Source organism: Zootermopsis nevadensis, unplaced genomic scaffold, assembly GCF_977971745.1.
Source record: "Zootermopsis nevadensis isolate Lab colony 2312 unplaced genomic scaffold, Znev_1.0 Znev_ptg000007l, whole genome shotgun sequence".
NCBI classification, from domain to species: Eukaryota; Metazoa; Arthropoda; class Insecta; order Blattodea; family Termopsidae; genus Zootermopsis; species Zootermopsis nevadensis.
In genome coordinates, this window is record NW_028259139.1 from 12,802,769 (window position 1) to 12,822,850 (window position 20,082).

Here is a 20,082-nt window from a genome sequence, read left to right on the forward strand (position 1 = left end):
ACAGCGTCACGATTTCAAAACACTGCTGCAAGTGTGAAACACACATAACTTTCTTGTTTTGCTGTTATTCGACGACGGCTTATCATCTGCTGTGGCTACAAAGACACTTTCGGATTTCTGATGGAGACAGCGGTCGTGGCCGATTTCAATTTATTATTGCATTCCTGAAACAGGCTGAGAAAACCGTAAAACGTGTAGGACAGGCTGTCATGGTTCGAGGTATCCTGATGCCAGTAGCAAGAACCTCTTCACTGTGATGACCCTAGAATCGAACCAGGTACCTCCGAAATGCAGCATGAGAACGTCACCTAGTTTGGGTAGTCGGAGAACACAAGAAACCGGCCACGACCGTTCACACTGTGCTGCTCCGCGAAGGTTCTGCTGTGCCCTGTTCGATGACCCCGCCTCGCCCCGCTCGCTGCATACCAAGGCGTTTCGCCACATGTGGAACAGATGGTTACGGGTTCTTCACCAACCGCGAATTCTTTCGCAGCATCCCTCTAAACTACCCTCCAGATGAAGCTGGTGGGTGTTGAATAAACAATGTACTAACACATTCTTTCCTCAGGCTACTGGACGACTTCTCATGAGAACTGAAGACAGAACTCAGAAGACCTGAAAATGTGGAGAAAACTTATTTTTCTTCATTTACTTTTCCTCCTAAACTGCTTCATTTTGTCCACAGAATTTATTAAAAAGTTTCATACGATTTTCAGAATTATATTTTTAAACACCATTAACCAATTGATCTACGTAATGGTAAAGTGTTGTTTTATTTGCGGTACGGACTGGATTCTTACTCAACATTTAGACGAGCTTCGTGATCAAGTGTTAACACGGCAGATTATGTATTCTTTGGTGAAACTAAAACCTAGACAAGAAACTTTTTTTAAGTAAATACTACCTTCATTTATGCGCGAATCAAAGCGAACCAATACATTTCATACACAATTTAATCAAAATCTACCATGTGATTCAGATGGACAAAACATCGGCCCGAAGAGACTGAGTCACACGCATAATTTGTGGACTGTACCACACCTGCAGGGTGCCAATTTTAATAAAGGAATGTAAAAAGCAGTCATTCCTTCGCCATATTTGGTACGTGAGGTCAAAAGTATTTCGTATAAGAAATACAGAAATCTGGCCTGTAAGCCAGTCGCTAGGAGACAGGGTGAGTTCATTTGGGGGGGGGGGGGGGGGGGAAAGGAGAACCAGCTATCCGTCAGTATTTTAGTTCTAATGTTTAATTGTCATTACACAAAAATCATGATATGTGTTAATCCGTCGGCCTTGTAACATCTGTGACTTATAAACAACACTACTAGAGGGAGAGAGAGAGAGAGAGAGCATTCGGCCAAGTTGAAGGTCATTTCAAAGTCGCCGACCGACCTGGAATGAAGTTTTCATCTGAAACCACAAGAGACGATAAAAGTTTTCAAGGATATTCTGCGTGTTCGTTAATCAAAAGAGAAAAAAACTTTGTTCCAAATTAAGAGTGTGTACAGTACCATACGCAGGGCTTCATACCGGCCAAGATAGGAATAGGATCCAAACATATCTTATCTATTTAAGATTCGTTTTAATAATATCCTTACAATTACGCTTAGATCTCCAAGCGGTCATGTGCGGTGCTAAAGTGCCCGTAGATGTTCCATAATTCAGAGTTAATTAAGGAAATGGATTTAAAGCCTACCTCATTCTAGTGTTTTAAATTATGAGAATAACATTCTGTAATCTTCAGAAGGGACTGACACGCCAATATGAAGGCAAAAACTTGGGAGACGTAAAAGTAGATGGTAGAACAATATTAAAGTCTGTCTTAGAGAAACAGGATATGGAAGTATTAACAGGACAGCTCTGGCCCAAACAGATGCAACAGCGGGATTTTGTGAACACGGAAATAAAATTTTTAATCAAACAAAGACAGCTAGTTTCTGACAAGCTTCCAGCATTCTGCAACAACAGTTTAGTCAAGGTAGCTGAGTGACAAGAGCATCGCGGACTGCGAGTTGCAAACACTGATCGAGGGAACAATCATTTATCGACAAAACACGACCAGCCGTGCATCCTGAGAGTTAGAAACAACGCCGGAGGCATGTATTGGGGTTTTCCAGATCATCCATGAAAAAATTGAATGACGGCAATTTGTAAACATTAACTGTGGAATCTGTATTGTAAAACCCACTAGATCTAACCCTTTGGACTTTTTAAAATGCGCCACTCCAATGACAAGTGCATTTCACACTCCACTGTTATCATATAGTATGTTACTTCTTCGCCACAGACGAAAGAATTCATCGGTCGGAACAGTTGATTCTGTAATGGCGCCATAACGTAGTAGAAAGATATGATTTTTAGAGCGTCCTCCATTAGACTGACACAGCCTGTACTGAGCCACCTCATACTTCAGTCCAAGTTTTATACGTTCTTTTATTCACCTTATTTTCCTACTCTTAGTTTCTTATTCTTCTTCTCCTTTGGTATACTCCCTTGTTTTTATTACATAGTTGTGTTCGACACACGCCGGTTGCTTGGTAACCCGAACCTATAGACTCAGTGGGAATGCAGTTAATATCCCAGTGGGCCTTGCTTCTAGTTATTTTCTTTGTTTCAACAGGCACAACAAACTAATGGACCCATAAACAGACGAGACAAACCTCTGCATCAGTAACAGTAGTCGCACGTAGCAATCCGTTGTACCATGGCTAGAGATCGGTGAATTTGGTAGAGTTCACGGGCATGATGGCAACTGCCATAAGCTCGCAGTTGCACACTGCGTTCATTCTAGTTGCATTGACCGCTACAAGTTTATAAACAAATTACAATCTTCGACTTTGAGCAGACGCACAATATTAGTAGCAGCATGTTCAGGACAAATGTTGGACCCATGAAACATATTTTTGTTTTGTAAGCTCTGCATAGAAATAAAGCTATTTTAGTGTATTTAGGATGTTTTGAGCGAAGTAAACAGACGATGAGATAAAAATGCTGTTCACAATCATACGCCGGTCCACAAGTTTAATCATGCAGCGTGATTGTAAGCCCACTGTAGGAGCCAGGCATGAAGCGGGCCTTATCCAACAGGAAGTCGAAATAATATCGATCCTTGACCACAGTTCGACTATGTCTGCTCACGTAAGTGTCCTTCCGCTTTATCTGATAGGCATATGTGACGTCATCCAGGGGCACAGTTAGACTCTACACCCACGAAAATTGGTATAGGACGGGAGATGTATAAAATATGATAAACAGGGCACAGAAAGGTCTGACAACTTCAATCAAGTCGGCAGGAAATGACGTTAACATACATAGGTGCACATATAAAATAAAACATTGACCTGTTTTAATATATGCTGCGATATTTCAATGCAAACGTTGTGTCAGAGCAGTGTATCGGAACCGAAGTGCCGCCATAAGACTACAGGTGTGGCGAATGTTGGTAACAAATTGCATATTCGCAAGTTAAAGTTGAAAAAGGCAATATTTTTTAATGATTAATATTCTTAATACACACACGCCACACAGATTCATCATCGACAATTGAATTCAACATTTAGTAATGCTTTGTTTTCATGTCTGATTTCTTATATGGAAAGTATTTATATGTAGACAAACATCTATGAGGTTTCGCGCCCTATTTTCGTGAGGCGACATTTTGTGATGTCGTCGTCATGTGTTTTTGAAAAAATTATGGGGGTGCCGCGGGTGGAAAAATGTTCCGTAACACTGTGTCAGGACAAAATATTAAAAATAATATTAGATCACCGTACTTTCAACTCTGAACACGATGGTAAATTAACCTTCCACGTTCGTGATCGCTTCCCTCAAGATCTACGTTCATGACTACACACTGGCCCGAAAGTTAAACTCTACACAGTTCACTCTCGGCATAGGCCATAGAATTTCGTCTTTATTTCTGTTCCTGCGACTGATTTACGAGTTGTTCTGATATGTGAAATGTGAGCAGGACGGGTTCACTGAATCGCATCGCCGGCAGCGGTGAAAGCAGGCCTTCACGCCGGGGCGTCCGAACCACGTCCTTTATTCGAGACGGCCATCACAACGAACAGGTGACAGTCGCTGTGAAACGGCAAGTTTCAACAACAAAAAACTCCACCAGAAGGCACTACCCTGAGCCAGACGAGTCCTGGTCTCTGCCTCGCATCCCGCTGCTCGAAGACAAATTTTAAAAGTTGAAAAAATTAATCTCAAATGCCGATAAAGATGACACAGACAAATCTGTACATAAATGCGAAAATAAAATAACACACGGTTGGTAGTTATTATTAAAAGGTCAGAAGGTCAAAGGGGGAGGCATTACATAGTAATGTACACATATCACTGGCGTTGCAACGGAATTAAATAAGATGGACGGGCATGTAGCACGGGTGGAATACTTGTTCTCAACGAGCTACATATCCTAGCAAAATAAAAAGTACATTAATTTCGGACTAAAGCAATTTGTCTGATTGATTTGTTTGCCCACAGAAAAAGAAGCTACATCCCACAACGAAAAGCATTACATAGTTCCGAGGTTCTCATGGCTACCGAGTTTCAGAAGAATTCATCTTCCTGATGATGGAGGCAGTAAATTTCTGAGTTACCTCCCAGTGCTTGCCAACTTTACGGTTCTTTAGGTTATTTCTCTAGAACTTCTAAACACCACGCTGTTTTGTAACATTCATAACTAAAATAAAGTCACGTTTATCCGAGAGACTTTCAAAACTTTCCAGTTTCATTTCCTTAATTTATTTGCACTTTCCAACTGGCGGGAGCGGCTGCTACGCGCGTCTCAATACTTTCTCTACACGAAAATCTGCAGGTGCGACAACTTCCAGCATTCATCGGCAGTCTCGCCGAATAGCGCGACCTTCACTCTTGCCACCTTTATTATTAGAACTAGAGCAGGGCGCTCCTTTCGGAGCTCCTAGGGGGGATTGGTCAAGTTTGTAAAACGCAACCAACCTTGGTTAGTCCCAAAGGGGAGTTAGTTTAGTGTCTCATCCAAGTGTTTTAACCCCTGAGTAAGAAACTAAACTAACCCCCCCCCCCCCGAATGGGGGGTTTAAACACTTGACCAACCCCCCGAAGGGGGTTGGTTGCGTTTTAAAATCTTGAGTAAGACACTAAACTAACCCCCGTGTATAAACAAATATAAGGTGAAATTGTTGATGACGTCATTTTTTGACGACAACGATGGATAATCCTTTCGGAGCGCTTCTTGTAATCTGATATTTTACTTCTTTACGTCGCTGATCAGAGGCCAACAGTTCTTGGTCGGTCAACTATCTACGTCCAACCCCAACATTGCAAGTCTTCTTTTTTCCTCTTCTGTTTTTTGTTGAATAGTTCTGATGTTTTAGTTCTTTACGTCGCTGTTCCGAGGCCAAGTGTTCTTGGTTAGTCAACTATCTACTTCCAATCCCACCCTTGCAAATCTTCGTCTGTTTTTCTACATGTGTAGTTAATATGGTCTCGTTTATCAATGTAAGTCTCCCTTCGCTTTTCTTTATTTCTTAAATATGTCTGATGTTTTAGTTCTTTACGTCGCTGTTCAGAGGTCAACAGTTCTTGGTCAGTCAACTTTCTACGTACAGCCCCACCCCTGCAAATCTTCGTCTTAAAATCGATCATAAAGTCAGTTTTCATAATAGTTTTCGTAATCGTAATATATCGATTGAGTATCACTTTACCTTGTTGGAGTTGGTACTTCAAATACTTGATAACGTCTTCTTTCACTTTCCTGATGTTTTAGGACAACTGTAAGTCAATTCTTAAGAATGCGACGTGCTGTTTCTGGAGCAGTGATAATGCGACTGACTTGATATTCTTTGATTTCTTTTGTTGTGAAGCGTTATTTGTTTACTCGGCATTGTTGTGTCAACTTCAACAATGCCAACATATATTTGTTTACACGGCATTGTTGTGTTCCACAACAGTGCCGAGTAAACAAATATCTGTTGGCATTGTTGATGACGTCATTTTTTGAAGACAAATTGGTTGAAGACAACGACTAATCACAAATTTTTATAGTATAAGATTGTTATTGTAATTATTATTATTATTACACTGAAAACTAGGATAATGTTAGAATCGTCATCATCATCATCACACTGAATACGAAGATGACGTTTCGCTTACGGACTCCACACAAGTTTGCCTGTAACTAAACTTCATTATTACGCCTCTTTATCCATAACCTGTAGGTTTAACACTATACAGTCTGACCCTGCTGTATACTATCCTTTAATATCATACACCATCCGTAGATTCAACAGTATATTTTTTTAGAATATCCTATACTACTTTTTGTTGTTTTTGGTCTGGCCTTCTTCGGCTGATATCGAGCCCATGAATTATTATCGATTTGCAAATCGGCATCTGTTCTTTAAGACTTCTTAAAATATGTCACCATTTCAAGAAGTCGTTTTTAAACATTTTCATAACATCAAGAACATCAATGAACCGCCCGCTCTGGGCCCAAATATTTTATTTTCGGCGCTCAAATTCAGAAGTCACATATTTCGAAGCGGCATTAGTATAATCAGCCTTGGGGCAACTGAGATAAACAATGGTAACAATTATTAGACTACCCGGAGCGCAGTAAATAAACTTATCAGAATTCTGCAGCGCCAATTCGAAGCGGACGTCTGCACAAACACAGCCCCGGGGGGCGCAATTCTTCCTTGTGAAGTCAGTACACATGATCCAATGTACTAATGCGAATGACGAGGAAAAGTGACACAACTGAAAGAGAGACAGAGAGAAAAGGACGAAATAAAAGTACAAATAAGGAGAAGTAAATCGCTGGGGTCGTCGACTTGGTGGAGAGGACCAGGGGACAGAAACCCTGTGAGGAGACAATTACCTCGCGATGCGTCACTAATCTGAACAATCAACTCCAAGCGACGCTTCGCGTCATTCACAGACGTAATAAAAGAAATGTACACAAGAAGAGCGGACGATTAGGCCGTCCCTATAAAAACAACGTGTTTAAGTTCGTAGCCCTGCAACAAGTAATCAAAAACATTCCTCCGATGCAGTTATACTGATTTCAATGACGACGGTCTCGTCCGTTTATTCGCCTTTACAAACGAAGTTCTGGCTGGACGACCTGGCAGGAGCTGATAGTGTCTTCTGCAGACCACTCCGGTGCCTACCCAAACCCGTGGACACCGAGGCCGCGAGCTTTACAATGACAAAAATCCCTGTCCTAACACGGAATCGAACCTCAGAGGTCCAACCCGAACCCAGTTACGTACTGACCGATCTGCCTTGGATATTCTTATCGTTATTGAGACAGGCGGCGCGTGTAGCACGCACAAGAGATCAGAAATTAGTTTACCAAGCTCAAACATAATCCCACCGGCGTGTAACCCTCAAGATTCGCTTCAGATAGCCTATAATTTCAGTTGTTTTTTTCTATTCTAACTTCGACACGACCAACTTCAACTGTCACAGCTGAACACTTTCTTCCACAATGTCGTGTCTGGTTTCATTTCTTGCATTTGCATGTATACAGCACTGCTGTTGCTGCTTAAATGTTTTAAGCATTCGGTACTAGCCCACGAATAATCGCTCCAATCAGCTCGGCAAGTGTTTGCGGGTAAAATGAGAAGGACTTTAAGAGCCGTGAACTGGTTTCATACAAAAGGACAAGGTGAATCACGGTTATTGGGGTCAGCAGACGTGGCCGTCCGCCCACAAGTTCAAGTTCCCGGTCAGTGCCAAGGTAAGTGAGTAGTACACCACCCCCGCAGTAGGGGCCCCTGCACTCCCAGACCGCGCGTGTCTCAGTGTCTCAGTGTCAGCGTGGACAACCCTGCCGAGAATTCAGCCCATGTTACACCGGAATCTCCATCGCGTCCGTGGTCGTGTGAGGTCTCTCTTTGCAAACGTTCGTTTATCACAGAATACTGTTCGGACGATCAGATCACCCGACCGGTTACCGTGATGATACGAACTACAGCAGATTGGTCAGAAGTTCCCTCGCGATCGTGCATTGTCATGAAGGAGTATCCCCTCTCGAGTGTTCGGAAAACAAGCGCTTCAAATGGAAAACACGGGAGTTTCACTACATTGTGCGTGTACCAAATGAGAGCCAAAGTCTTTTGGTATTTAACGACGATGTTCGAACTGCGTAAAAGAATGACGATCTTGAATGTTAAAGATGCGGAAATATATACGAGTTGCCTGTTTCAAAGTTCTATCCCCGGCACCCGATTGAAAGAGACTGAGTAAAACCCCTTTACCGCCAGTCTGGCTAGCCGACAACCCGACGTAATTTCAGACAGGATTTCTCCCAATACATGTTTCCAGCTACGCCAGCTTAAGAGAGAGCGGTTATAACCAGTTTGAAGGTACGAGGCTAGGACTCGAAAGAACGTACTTCCCCGAAATAAGAGTCATAAGTGTCACAAAAAGCTGGGAGCGGCAGAGCAGGGTAAGGGCATGTAATAAGGCTCAACTTTGCAGCACTAAAACCTTTTGCCCTGCGAGTTCAGCTTGTGGCATAAGCACGCCCGACCAGGCGCGCCTCTCACAATGACACTACGTGCCTGCAAATGAGAATTACAGATCCCGAACTGTTATACAGCACATGCGGCTTACTTAATCTGCAATAACATTGGGACAAGGCAAGGTGGGACATCCATCTTGAGCAACAAGACTTCATTTCGCGACGATGTTTAAAAATTTTAACTTCATATTAATTTTGTTGTTTCGGGTTTTGGAGCCATGTAGATTCGTAGGCAGGTGCCAACGTTCTGATAATGGAAGCAGCATGGACCTCTGACACGTTGGTAAACTTCTACCAGGCCACACTGCGTCACAACCCAGCCATATTCGTTATGAAAAAAACAAAAACATTCAGAGCTGAAGTACTACGAAAGAAATATTAACAAAAAGGCGTGACATTTAAAAGACAACTCAACAATAATCATAAAAAATGGTATCAGAAGCAGATTAAATCTCCCAATCTAACTAGATGGCTTACCGAACCCGAAGGTTCATCACCGAATTAACCAAAGCCCTCCACCGGACCCTGTCCTAGGCCAACAGAATCCAGTCTCCTTCAACTCCTATCTCCCATAGATCCCGTCTGACATTATCCTCCCATCTACGTCTAGGTCTCCCCAGCGGTCTCTTCCCCTCAGCCTTCCCTACCAATACCCGGTGCAGACCTCTTGTACAATCCATGCGCACTACATGCCCCGCCAATCTCATTCTTCTCAACTTAATTACCCTGACAATATTGGGGGAGGAGTACAGATTTTTAAGCTCATCATTATGCAATTTTCTCCATGCCCCATCGTTTTCTCTCTTAGGCCCAAATATCCTCCTCAACACCCTGTTCTCAACACCTGCAATCTGTGTTCCTCCCTCAAAGTGAGAGACCACGTTTCGCACCCATACAAAACAATAGGCAAAATTATTTTTTTGTGTACTTTAATTTTCAGGTTCTTAGAAATCAGACGGGAAGACAAAATATATTGAACTGAGAAGTAGCTTCGCATCGAAACCGTTTGCTGCTGTTTGTGAAGCATTGTTGAAATTCGTATCCCAAGTTAAGTACCGACTGGTAACAAAATGACGGGTGTATGGTTGTCCTGGAGAAGATGGTGGGCATTTTCAGCATCTGTTGTAAAACTATTCTATAAGTACTTATAAAACATACTGATGTCACCAAAGACAACAAATTACTTAGTTAGGGTTGCGTTATGAATGGAACTCAGTACAACTATGCCCTGCTTATAGGCCTTCATATATCCATCCTGCCATGTACACCCACTTTAACTTTCGTGATTTTAAAAGCCAGTCACCACACACAAGGCAGACGGACATAAACGAAGTTTTAACTGAGTTTGGACTATCCGATTTCCACGGCACGCCGAAATGTTGTTGTTACTTTACACCGCAATAACAATTACTGAAGTTATGCAGCACACATTGACACTGCAGAAATCATTGGTGAATCCGAATGGCTGTGAGAATGACAATTCTCATGTTATCATTCAACACGAAATAATCTCTGCAGCTGATGTAGCGTAATTTAACAGCATACGAAAAGTGTAAACGATTCAACATTCCATGGGCGGTGCAGTGGACTCCTGGCTCTCAGCTACAAAGTAGCAGCCAGTGTTATAAAAATTGGAAACCAGTTGACAGGCTGTTGAACCCAGCGTGTGACTGTCTGGCGATCAGAGGCTAAGACGTTGTGCCAAACCGTGCGCATTGTAACTGAAATACATTACAGCATTTCACTTTCATTCATGTAGCCTCTTCTCATTAAAGACTTTCTCGAAATGTCTTCCGGCAGTAACGCTGCCTGATCACTGTTCAATGCAATAAAAATAAAAACGACCGATGGACGCGTCGCTAGGCGATGGCCCCCACCCCCGGAACACAAGTTGCATCAGCTACGACTAAGTATGGCCTCCGGTTTGAGATGTCAACCGATCGATAATTCATCACGCGCCTGGCGACTTAAAATTCGCCCTGAGCTTAATTACGCATCATGAAGATGTGAGGAGAGAAGATATAGTTCCACGCTGTAACCTCGATACTAAATAAAAATGAATGACATTCACGCTGCGGCCGCTTTACCCCACTACCCATCTGACAGGAGAATGGGTGGGAATCACTACCGGTCTGAACGCGGTGGAAAAGAGAAACATACGTCCCTGCCAGGAATCGAACCCCGCTCATTTAGCCCATAGTTTAGTGAACTTAACTGATTTTTAAGAGCCCAAATCACATGGGAAATTGAAGGAAGAAAACAGAGTAAGACCACAATCATGATTCTCAACACTGTGATTGAAAAGGAAAGAGTTGCGGTGTACAAGGGCGTCTAAAGTGGGGTGAGGGGAGGAGCTGAAGGGTAGTTACCCCCACCCCAAATTTTCCCACGTGGATATAATTCAATGTTAACTTCGCCCTCTCCATCTACGCAAAACATATACCGGTACTATCGTGGCGTTAACGTGGAGTTACAACATGAAACATTGTAGGCATGAACCAAGGAGCCCTTTTGGACAACCTTGCTACTTTCACATACAACATGCAGGTTCAGGTCACGTCTCCACCGCTCACTAAATCAATTAACCCTGCGATATCATTTCGTTAACCTCGATGTTTTTTCAAACAGTTAAGTGCAAATTTACTAAATGAGTACCTGACCAGAACCAGTAGTCTATGATTGGCGTGTTTCCCAGGAATAGAACACTGCATGTCAGAATTTGATTATCGCCATTCCTAGCATAATTTCCTTTCTAGGGAAACGCAACCTTAGAACATGGCCAGTATTCCCATAGTAATTTTAAAAAAAATACTTATGGAATTTCGTTAAACTTGGTATAAACGTGCTGCAACCAAAGGTTCAGAATCGTACATTCTAGTTCCCTATCGCCATTATAAACAACATGGGGTTTGTAAAGTTCTCAATACAGAGGTCTAAAATTCATCTAAAACTCTATGCAACTTCGGTTCTTTTCCTTGTTTGTTTGTTTTCCCATCAAAATAACAATACCAACTAAAATAAACCTGTAGCCGTCACGTCTCCACATGCAATTGATGGTTAGAGTCCTTGTTAACGTGTTTAATAAACGCATTTCACTGGCTGCAATCAAGTACAGCGCTGCGCGGGCGAACGCGGCCCCACAATCAGACAATGTTCTGCTTTGGTAATGGACAAACCGTGCCTCTGCTTATCGCAACAGTAAACAAAGAATTCCTTGACCACCATTCACAATCTGGATACTTCCACAGAATATATGCCAACAGCCACAGTAAAATGCCACTTAACGGGGTTACAAAATTTTAGAACTACACGCAACTGTAATAAAGACAAATTTGTACCTGTGCCCAAACACAAAGATAAAGACGAAGGTGAGTGGTCAGCCCCACGCTCCGACCACATTATCCCCGGTAACGTTGGATAAAAGACTAGGTAGGCACAATGGGTTAAGTGCTACTGGAAGGGTTGAAACTTATGCCCGTGTCTGTACTCAAGATACATGCTGGAATGGACATGTCGGGCTGTATCAGTATCTGTATCTGCAGGAGAGACAAAATCCTCTGTCTGCGCATGGAGTTCAGCAGCTTCTGTATGTACGTTTAGCACGGTAACTACATTCTCGCCCTCTGAACTATTCCTGTTCGTGTCACAGGACAAGGGGGGCAACAACCGTCACTGCATTTCTTAACTAGGGGCACGCTAATGCAGACCCGCACAGTTACTACATGCTGTTCCCTGAAATATCGGGAAGTATCAGCTCGCGCGGCCCACACACCAGCACCTAAAAATGTTGACATGGGATGTTTCCTTTGAGCAGTAATTCATATCCAGTAAAGACGAATACGCTACTTTTATAGGCACTGGAGTTCATCTAGCGGCGTTGTTACTGACAGACACAAAATCGTACATTTTAAAAGCTATAAATAATTAACCAAACAGTTTAATTACAACAGATGAAACTAATTACGTCATACACAGTCGAATCTTCAATGTTCCACTCCATCAAACCTACACATCCTTCTTTCCAGTTGTCAAATTATAAAACTGACCAACGAATAAAATTAGTTCCATTTGTATTTCATTTAAAAACAAATATGCATAACGAAGAACCAACGACCAATGTAAAAATCCTCAGTAATGACTATCACATTAAGTCCATCAGGCGATTTTGGGCAATGAGTTCTTGCTTAATATTTTGATGTACCTAAATTTGGCACCTGGCACAGAACACGTTCGACACACTCGTCCTAACTGAACACGGCAGACAACAGGGGGTAAAGCTGAAGGTCACGGACAATCTTCGCGTTCTATCGGTACACGGTTATACATACAACAGTGTGGAGACTTCAACGCAGGTATAAGAAATACACCTGATCAACAAATCACGGGTAAAATATTTACAAAGAGAAAACAATGATGAGGCATGAAATTCTAAATATTCTTCGAAGGAGAGAGTGACATTGCATTCCTGTGTCCTACAGCTGCAGACACAGCGCGTTTCAGAGGCACCGCATCAACTGCTGAACTACGAATCGCTAAGGTGGCTTAAGCCAGACAGACGAGTGAAAGGGTCCAAGTGATGACATGATCGCCCTTCCAAATTTATCCTCAAGGATCAACAATAACAAAGCCAGTCACTACACACGAATATCGCCTTTTGGTTTCTCCGCTACATGCACCAACTTCCCGATACATGTCAACTCTTCGAGACCACGTGTAGGCACAGAATTATATAAACCAAGTTAGCAATTCAGGACGCTGCATGATAACAAACTTCTCATTTGTACACAACCGAATATTGATATCACAGTAAAACGTAAGACGATAAGATGGAATAGATGTGTAATACATATAGCGAGAAAATAAATGTCTTGAATGCTGGCGTGGAAACATCTTGAAAAGTGGTCACTTGGAAGACTTAAAAGGATATAGGAAGATGGATGTTACGAATAGTAAATGATGATAGGCGGTTGAAGAATCTGGCTCGGTTTGATTTCCAATAGTGTTGAACCTTCGGCTTGGAATTGCAGTGATGTAATTAATTTACGAGTGACATACTTGGCGACAGATATTCGTAGGGATCAGTCTTTTGCAGACAACAAATCACGAACTGTTACGGCGTTTTGAACTTGTAAAATTATATTTTTGCATTAATCACCATGCCACAAAACGTGTTGGGGGAGTTTATGGAAAGCTCCGCGCATTCTAAACATCGGCAGCAAATTGAGGTGAGCAGTTTAAGGCTCCGGCCACTTTACCCCAGGGGAAAGAATACCAGTACACAATGGATACGACGCTGAGTGGTTCCACTAGTCTTTGACGCTTGGCGAAGAGAAAAATAAACTTCTGCCGGGGTTTTAACCCCGGTCGTCTATCCTGAATCTTTACTGACTGGGCATAAAGGGGCTTTTTGAAAGGCCAGCAGATTCAGTGAATACTGACAGCATGACAACAACGCGGGCTGCATTCCACAAACCTCGTGTGGACCGCGACCAGTTTTGAGGCAGCTCAATTAAAATTCTGTGCGCTGAATCCCATTTCGTTATACTATCTAAAGAAACATAACTATCCGTATGCTGCAGCATACGATCAACGTTCGTTATATCAGAAACACACGGTCTGTCTGCCTGCCTACACTCGGAAGCAATTAAAGAATTACTTTTCTTAATTACAGAAAGTGGATTTTAGTGAAGAAGAATGCCGAATATTTGAAAGGTATTCCAGAATCAACGTGCTCACATTATAATGCGACAGACTTCTTATTCCTATGACGCTTACCTGCGGCAATGTTTCCTTGTAAACACAACTTCCCTTCTGTTTAATTCATTATTAAGGGAAAAGCTTGAGACCTACAAAATTTGATATATATTTGTGTAAATGTGTACATGTGTGTGTGTGTGTGATTTTGTTGTTGTTCAATTCGTGGTGTCTTAGTTTAGTACAAAGATAAAATAAGACATTAAAATAAAATAAGCAATGGTGGTATTATGCTTTGAAGTGAGGGACAGTGCAGTGTGCTGAAACGAGAAACAGCGAATGATAACATTTCTTTTCGGTAATTGTAACTTCTCTTTTAGAAATATAGCTAAAAAAATAAATTAAGAAAAGTGTAATGGAAGCAACTTTCACGAGTGCCTTGACGTCAGAGAAATACACACTTCGAACCTCGATAAAGTATCTTGCTGTTCTGATTAGCGTCTCGTTAGCTAATTATTGTGATAATCAGTACTTTATATCTTTACAAATCCTTAAATAATACTCATAATATACCCGTAACATCTGATGCTGCAGCTGAACAGCGTCGTTAAACAAGCAAAGAGCGATAAATGTTTTTGAATTCATTTGCCTGGTGGCGCTCCTGCAACCGTCTTTCAAAGCTGCGTGCTTCGCTGGAATCAGCAAGGTGTTTGAAAGCGACCACCTGTCGCCATGGCCATCATGAGCCTCTCCAAGGTGAACCGCTTGCCCGCAAACCCCAAGCAGTCTGCAGTTTTCTGACATGTGACGGGAGCTCTATACATAAAGGTCGCAGCGCATTACTAGTTCTGCTTAACCCTTTCCATGCTACGATCAAGATTTCCCGCTTAGAGACTGGCGACTTCTCATAATACCCAAGGTAAGTGATGGTGTCAAAGAAATAACCCTTTCCTCGTAAGCTATCTCTGTGACTTTAAATGAACTATGAATACAAAGAAACGCTTAGATTAAAATATTTCAGCGGAGATATAACTAATGGTACAAGAAAATTGAAATTCCACGACACTTTGTGTATTCCTCAACGCACCGGAATTTTGGGGAGCGTAAGCAAAGCTCCAAGAATTCTACAACTCATTGCTAGGCCTACAGACTGTCTTTCGAGTGGCCAACCTCGCATTCCGGGGACTTCAAATCTTATAAATGGTCCAGAATGCTAAGAGAACCCCACCGCCGGTCTGCAGTGACGTAGAGACAAAAAAGTCTATCGGAAATAAAACCCCGTAGTCAATCACTTGGCTCACTAAGGCCAAATTTTAGTTCAACAGTATGTAAGGTGTGGTGTAGTTGGTGTCAGCAAATACTGTCCCAGTTACCATGCCAACTGGGTGACACGGATTGCACAGAATATCGCGCCAACGTTTACTCTCTTGTTTTGTGTTCACTGTCACACTAAAAACCTTTCTTCGTCAGGCTTCTCACCCCTCCCTCCGAACTTTCAGGTCGGATTCCTGCAGAATATTAATCAAAATAGCAAGTGGTTTCCTTCCATGTCGCATCTACCGGTGTCTCGAATTTATTCCCGCAGATTACGCCAAGAAGCAGTTACTTGAGACGAAAATGTTCTGCGCCACACAATACAGCTGCAAAAATACAAAATATGAGAAATTCCATCTGCGCTTTAAATGTTTCAGTAAGTTTGTTTACAAGTTCGAAGAAAACGAATCAAACGTAAGGCAAAATTGTTGTGTTGGAGTCCACTTCTGTTATAGTAGTCTTATAGTGGTAGGAGGGCATAAAACATTTTTAAATCCAACAGCTCAGCTGCGTCATTACCTGAGACACACAGGCGAAGATATTTGCGTCATAGCCCGGAAAAGTTACTAATAATCTAAATATTCAGAATTGTTAACTCATACATCTGTCCCGTGTTTCCAAATGCGTCATCAACAGGATGTTAGCCCTGAGGAATGCAGAAATTAGTTCCTGGAAATATCTGGCCTCATATTAATCTCTGCATTTCCTGTGTTTCACTAGGAAATCAATAAGACCCAGACTGGAGTCGTTTGAGAACAGAGTCCCGAGAATATTATTTGCGCATAAGGATGAAAACCAATTACATAGTGTAGAGTTTCATAACATAATCTGTACACTTCGTCACAACGCATTTAGGTGATCAAATCAAAGCGGGTGAGATGGGTTGAGCAAGTAGTACGCATTGGAGAGATTAAAAATTATACAAAAGTCTGATCGATAAACCAGTTGAAGAAACTATTTCGGAGACACTCTGCTTCTGGAACACACTGTGTATTTCATGAATATGATAAAGCACCATTAATTAAGCGAATGATCAACCCACTGGTTTGAGGTGGGCACTACCTGATATCTGAAGACAATGAAACAAAACTTTGATAAGCAAAAGTATTTAGACATCCTTCAGACACAAATCTTTGCCATATTAAGCACGGATTGCTCATTGTGAGAACCAGATGTTTACTTCATCACCACATGAATAGAATATATGACGTATGAATACTTGCCTCATGTAAATGTTCCTTCGGCCTCCAAACAAGGAAAGCGACGGGCGGGTAAATAGATACATGCGTTTGATAGGGAAGCTAATTCGAGGAAACACGTCACAGCAGACAAACACACCGGCAGTCATTTTACGGTACACAATGGGCAAATGGTGATTACGATAATCCTTCGTGACCGGCCATTCTGCTTCCGTGATGCATACAGATAAATACGCACTTTCAAAAGAAGCAGATAGTTTAAATTCATCTTAAAATGACAATACAAAGGGGAGCGGAATGGAGAAATCCAGCATTAAGTAACCTTGTGACACTTCCATCTGTGCAGAGACGCTAGCAAAATTATTAAGACCCGGACTACTCCATGGTGCAAGGTCCTGTTTAAAAATCTGATAGTTACTCAGCTGACCAAGGAACTCTAGTTTCAAGGACATCGAAAGTCCATCACCGTGACACAAGCCATCCCATCTAATTCAGTCCAGTGTCAGACGAAGAGTACAAATTTCGTAGCTTTAAGTTATGTCTCTACCTTAGGGTTGTCAAGGGGACATGTGCATCATCTGCAATTTTAAACATACTAGATGACAGTAACCTTCAAACGTTAATAATCTCCTTCTGTACCAAATCTCATATTTGACATAAAATCGACCTCTTGATATTGCGTGACCGCCATGTTATTCTACATGTACAAAACCTTACAAGCTAAAAAATCTGTACATTAATAAATATGTGATACAGTTCATTTTGGTGTTAAATATCATTAAGGCAATGATACTGGTGATTAGTTGTAACAGATGACGTTCAAAATTTTCGATATTCCTGTTACAACTGTCGGTTGACTGTGAACTAAGGTTTACACTTAATGCTCCAGGTGCCTTGTCTGCATATACAAGCACCTCATGAACACGTTAGCCGTGTGACAATTCAAATTTAACACAAAACAATGTCATACACATTATCACATTGCCTATGTCTCTTCTATTCTACCCTGCAACTGTTCTAAATAGACTGTATCACTTCAGTCTGTCCACTATTAAAACCGACAGCAACACGCAGGCTCACGCGTATTTAAATGTTAATATCTATCACAAACCTCTTAAAATCTCTGCTCCTGTAGATGACATCAACAATATGCATCATAAATATGTATTATGAAACGCCCTGCCCCAACGTATTACGTAGTCTAGTGCAATGGGCGTTGTTTAAATGTATCAGAACTTATTAATCCAGGTTCCGTAAGTAGCTTTGATAATGGTATATATCTTTACCTGCTTCAGCCTCACGGGGCAGAGGAAACGGGCTCGCTCTGAACTGCAGAAGTCGCATGCCTCAGAAGCTCCACCGCTACCCGTGGCCATACGATCCGTGATATGTCCGTCCATGTACACCCACATTTGAGACATAGCTCGCTGTCAATCATTCAATGAATCGAAGGGTTCATTGTCTATACCTGCGTTCAAGTCTCCAATGCTAGTTTTGCTAATAATCCTGTTTGGAAAATACTTTTCTCAACGTATTTATTGATTCAGTACACTTCAGAACTCTCAATGTCGACTTTGCAATGCTTCTGAAACGATAAACCATAATCATTTTCCTTAACTTTTTCTCTGGCGCGTATTTAAAAATATTTGTGCTCATAACTAGCTATAACAAAGTATAATCTATAACGCGGTATACAAACTAGTGACCCCATCAAATACTTAGGAATGTAAAGATACATGACACAATATAAAATGTGAATACCTATAAACAGAATAAAAAAAATCCCGTTTAATGTATAACGGAAATCTAATAGAAAAGCCCCTTATTTTATGAACAATACAAAATGTTTCTCCAAAGACAAATGAACGTCAGCTATAAGAACTATATTCTCGCTTTTGAGAAATATTGGAAGGTTAGTGGAAATTATACTCGGCCGCTCACTTAACGCTCAATATCTCGACTTCCTGCTATCGGTAGCTGTTTGTTTAGAGTCTAAACTTTAGACTATTCTCAGCACAAAGTGGATTAGAACAGAACTTTTATTAAGAATGATTAATAGACAAATGTGGACCTTCGACATATGAAAATTTAAACATGTGGAAGTACAACATTCTTTAATTATTATTTATACGAATTTCGACCTCCACTATAATAAACTATAAACATTCGGGCAAGAACAATTTTCTAACGACTTAAAAAATCGCTCAAATATGAAGGCATCGCAAATTCAGAAACAGTTTTCAATTTTTACAAGGTCCTCTCAACTGGAACCCACAGCTGTTCAAACAAGTCGTTTAAAATGTCACAAAATCCACTTGTCAAGATAGCCTGAGAGTTTCTTCACTCACTGTTTCACCCATGCAGAACGCCACTCCGTCCGACAGGCAGACATACACACAATTTAAATCCGACAGTTGAAGTTGCAGTGAAATTACACCGAACTCACAACTCTGCACCACTGTAACGGATACACTGAGCTCATCGTAAGATGCCAGCAACGATGTGACGAAACCAATATATCCCTCACTCCACTTAGCATCAGCCTCTTTAGCCAAGTCCCCCACTCCACCTACCTACATCATTATGAGCAGTGACTCTCCTGACGTCATTTTCAAAACAATCACACAGCACCTCCACTATTACTGATAGCGTCTTCAAGGTCCGTGTCACCCCTTCCCCTTCACTAGTCCCAATGGAATCCATAAAACTCACACAGTCCCCTCTTAACCTATGACAGTAACGTGCAGTAGGTACGGCGTAGAAGTGACGAACACCTTTCAGTTTCCAAGCTAACATTTAATACCCCCTGCAGGCATGTAGGATAAATCGCCATTACGAGGAAGTCTATGAGTTGGTTCGTGAGCCAGACAGCTCTTCAGAAGCTCTATCTACCTTAGGTGTACTATGCCAGGAATCAGCGAAGCTCAGCAAGTACAGTGATTGACCACGGGGATCGATTCCCAGCAGAAGCAGCAACTACTCTTCGCATTTATGCCCAGAGACGCACCGCGAACCATCCACCATTCTTTACAAAGGGTGTAAAGCGGTCGAAGAGTGAAGCTAGCGAGCACCATCGGGTACCCAGATTAAAATGGATGGAACTTGACCCACAATCCACTAAAAGTCTTACAAACTTAACAGCTAAAGCACGTCACATTTCTATCCAATCAACAAAGCGCTGCACCCACACTGAGTGGTGGTGTGACGGAAAGTTGATGCCCCTGCCGAGAATCGAATTCCGGTCGATTATTCTGTGCTAACGGGCGCTGTCCTACGCCAATACGCCGAGTGCCGCCATTACAGACATGTTTCAGTCGGAACATTTTGATTGTCATGCCTCTTAAAATAAACTAA

General features: G+C 41.8%; 1 protein-coding gene across 6 annotated transcripts in view; it reads right to left on the reverse strand.

Annotated features, from left to right (window-relative positions):
* LOC110829738 (uncharacterized) overlaps positions 1-20,082 on the reverse strand; it is a 210,207-nt gene that overhangs the window by 24,475 nt on the left and 165,650 nt on the right. Inside the window, exons 1-2 of one of the 6 annotated variants that reach the window (XM_087344300.1) lie at positions 19,077-19,205; positions 18,015-18,313 (exon numbers count right to left, since the gene is read on the reverse strand). The exons of 4 other annotated variants lie outside the window; for them this stretch is intronic. In XM_087344300.1, the coding sequence (XP_087200426.1) occupies positions 18,015-18,149 (135 nt within the window). In that variant the 5' untranslated portion in view covers positions 18,150-18,313; positions 19,077-19,205. Of the gene's footprint in view, positions 1-18,014; positions 18,456-19,076; positions 19,206-20,082 lie in introns of those variants that run through there. One more of the 6 variants, XM_087344299.1, reaches the window with a different exon arrangement.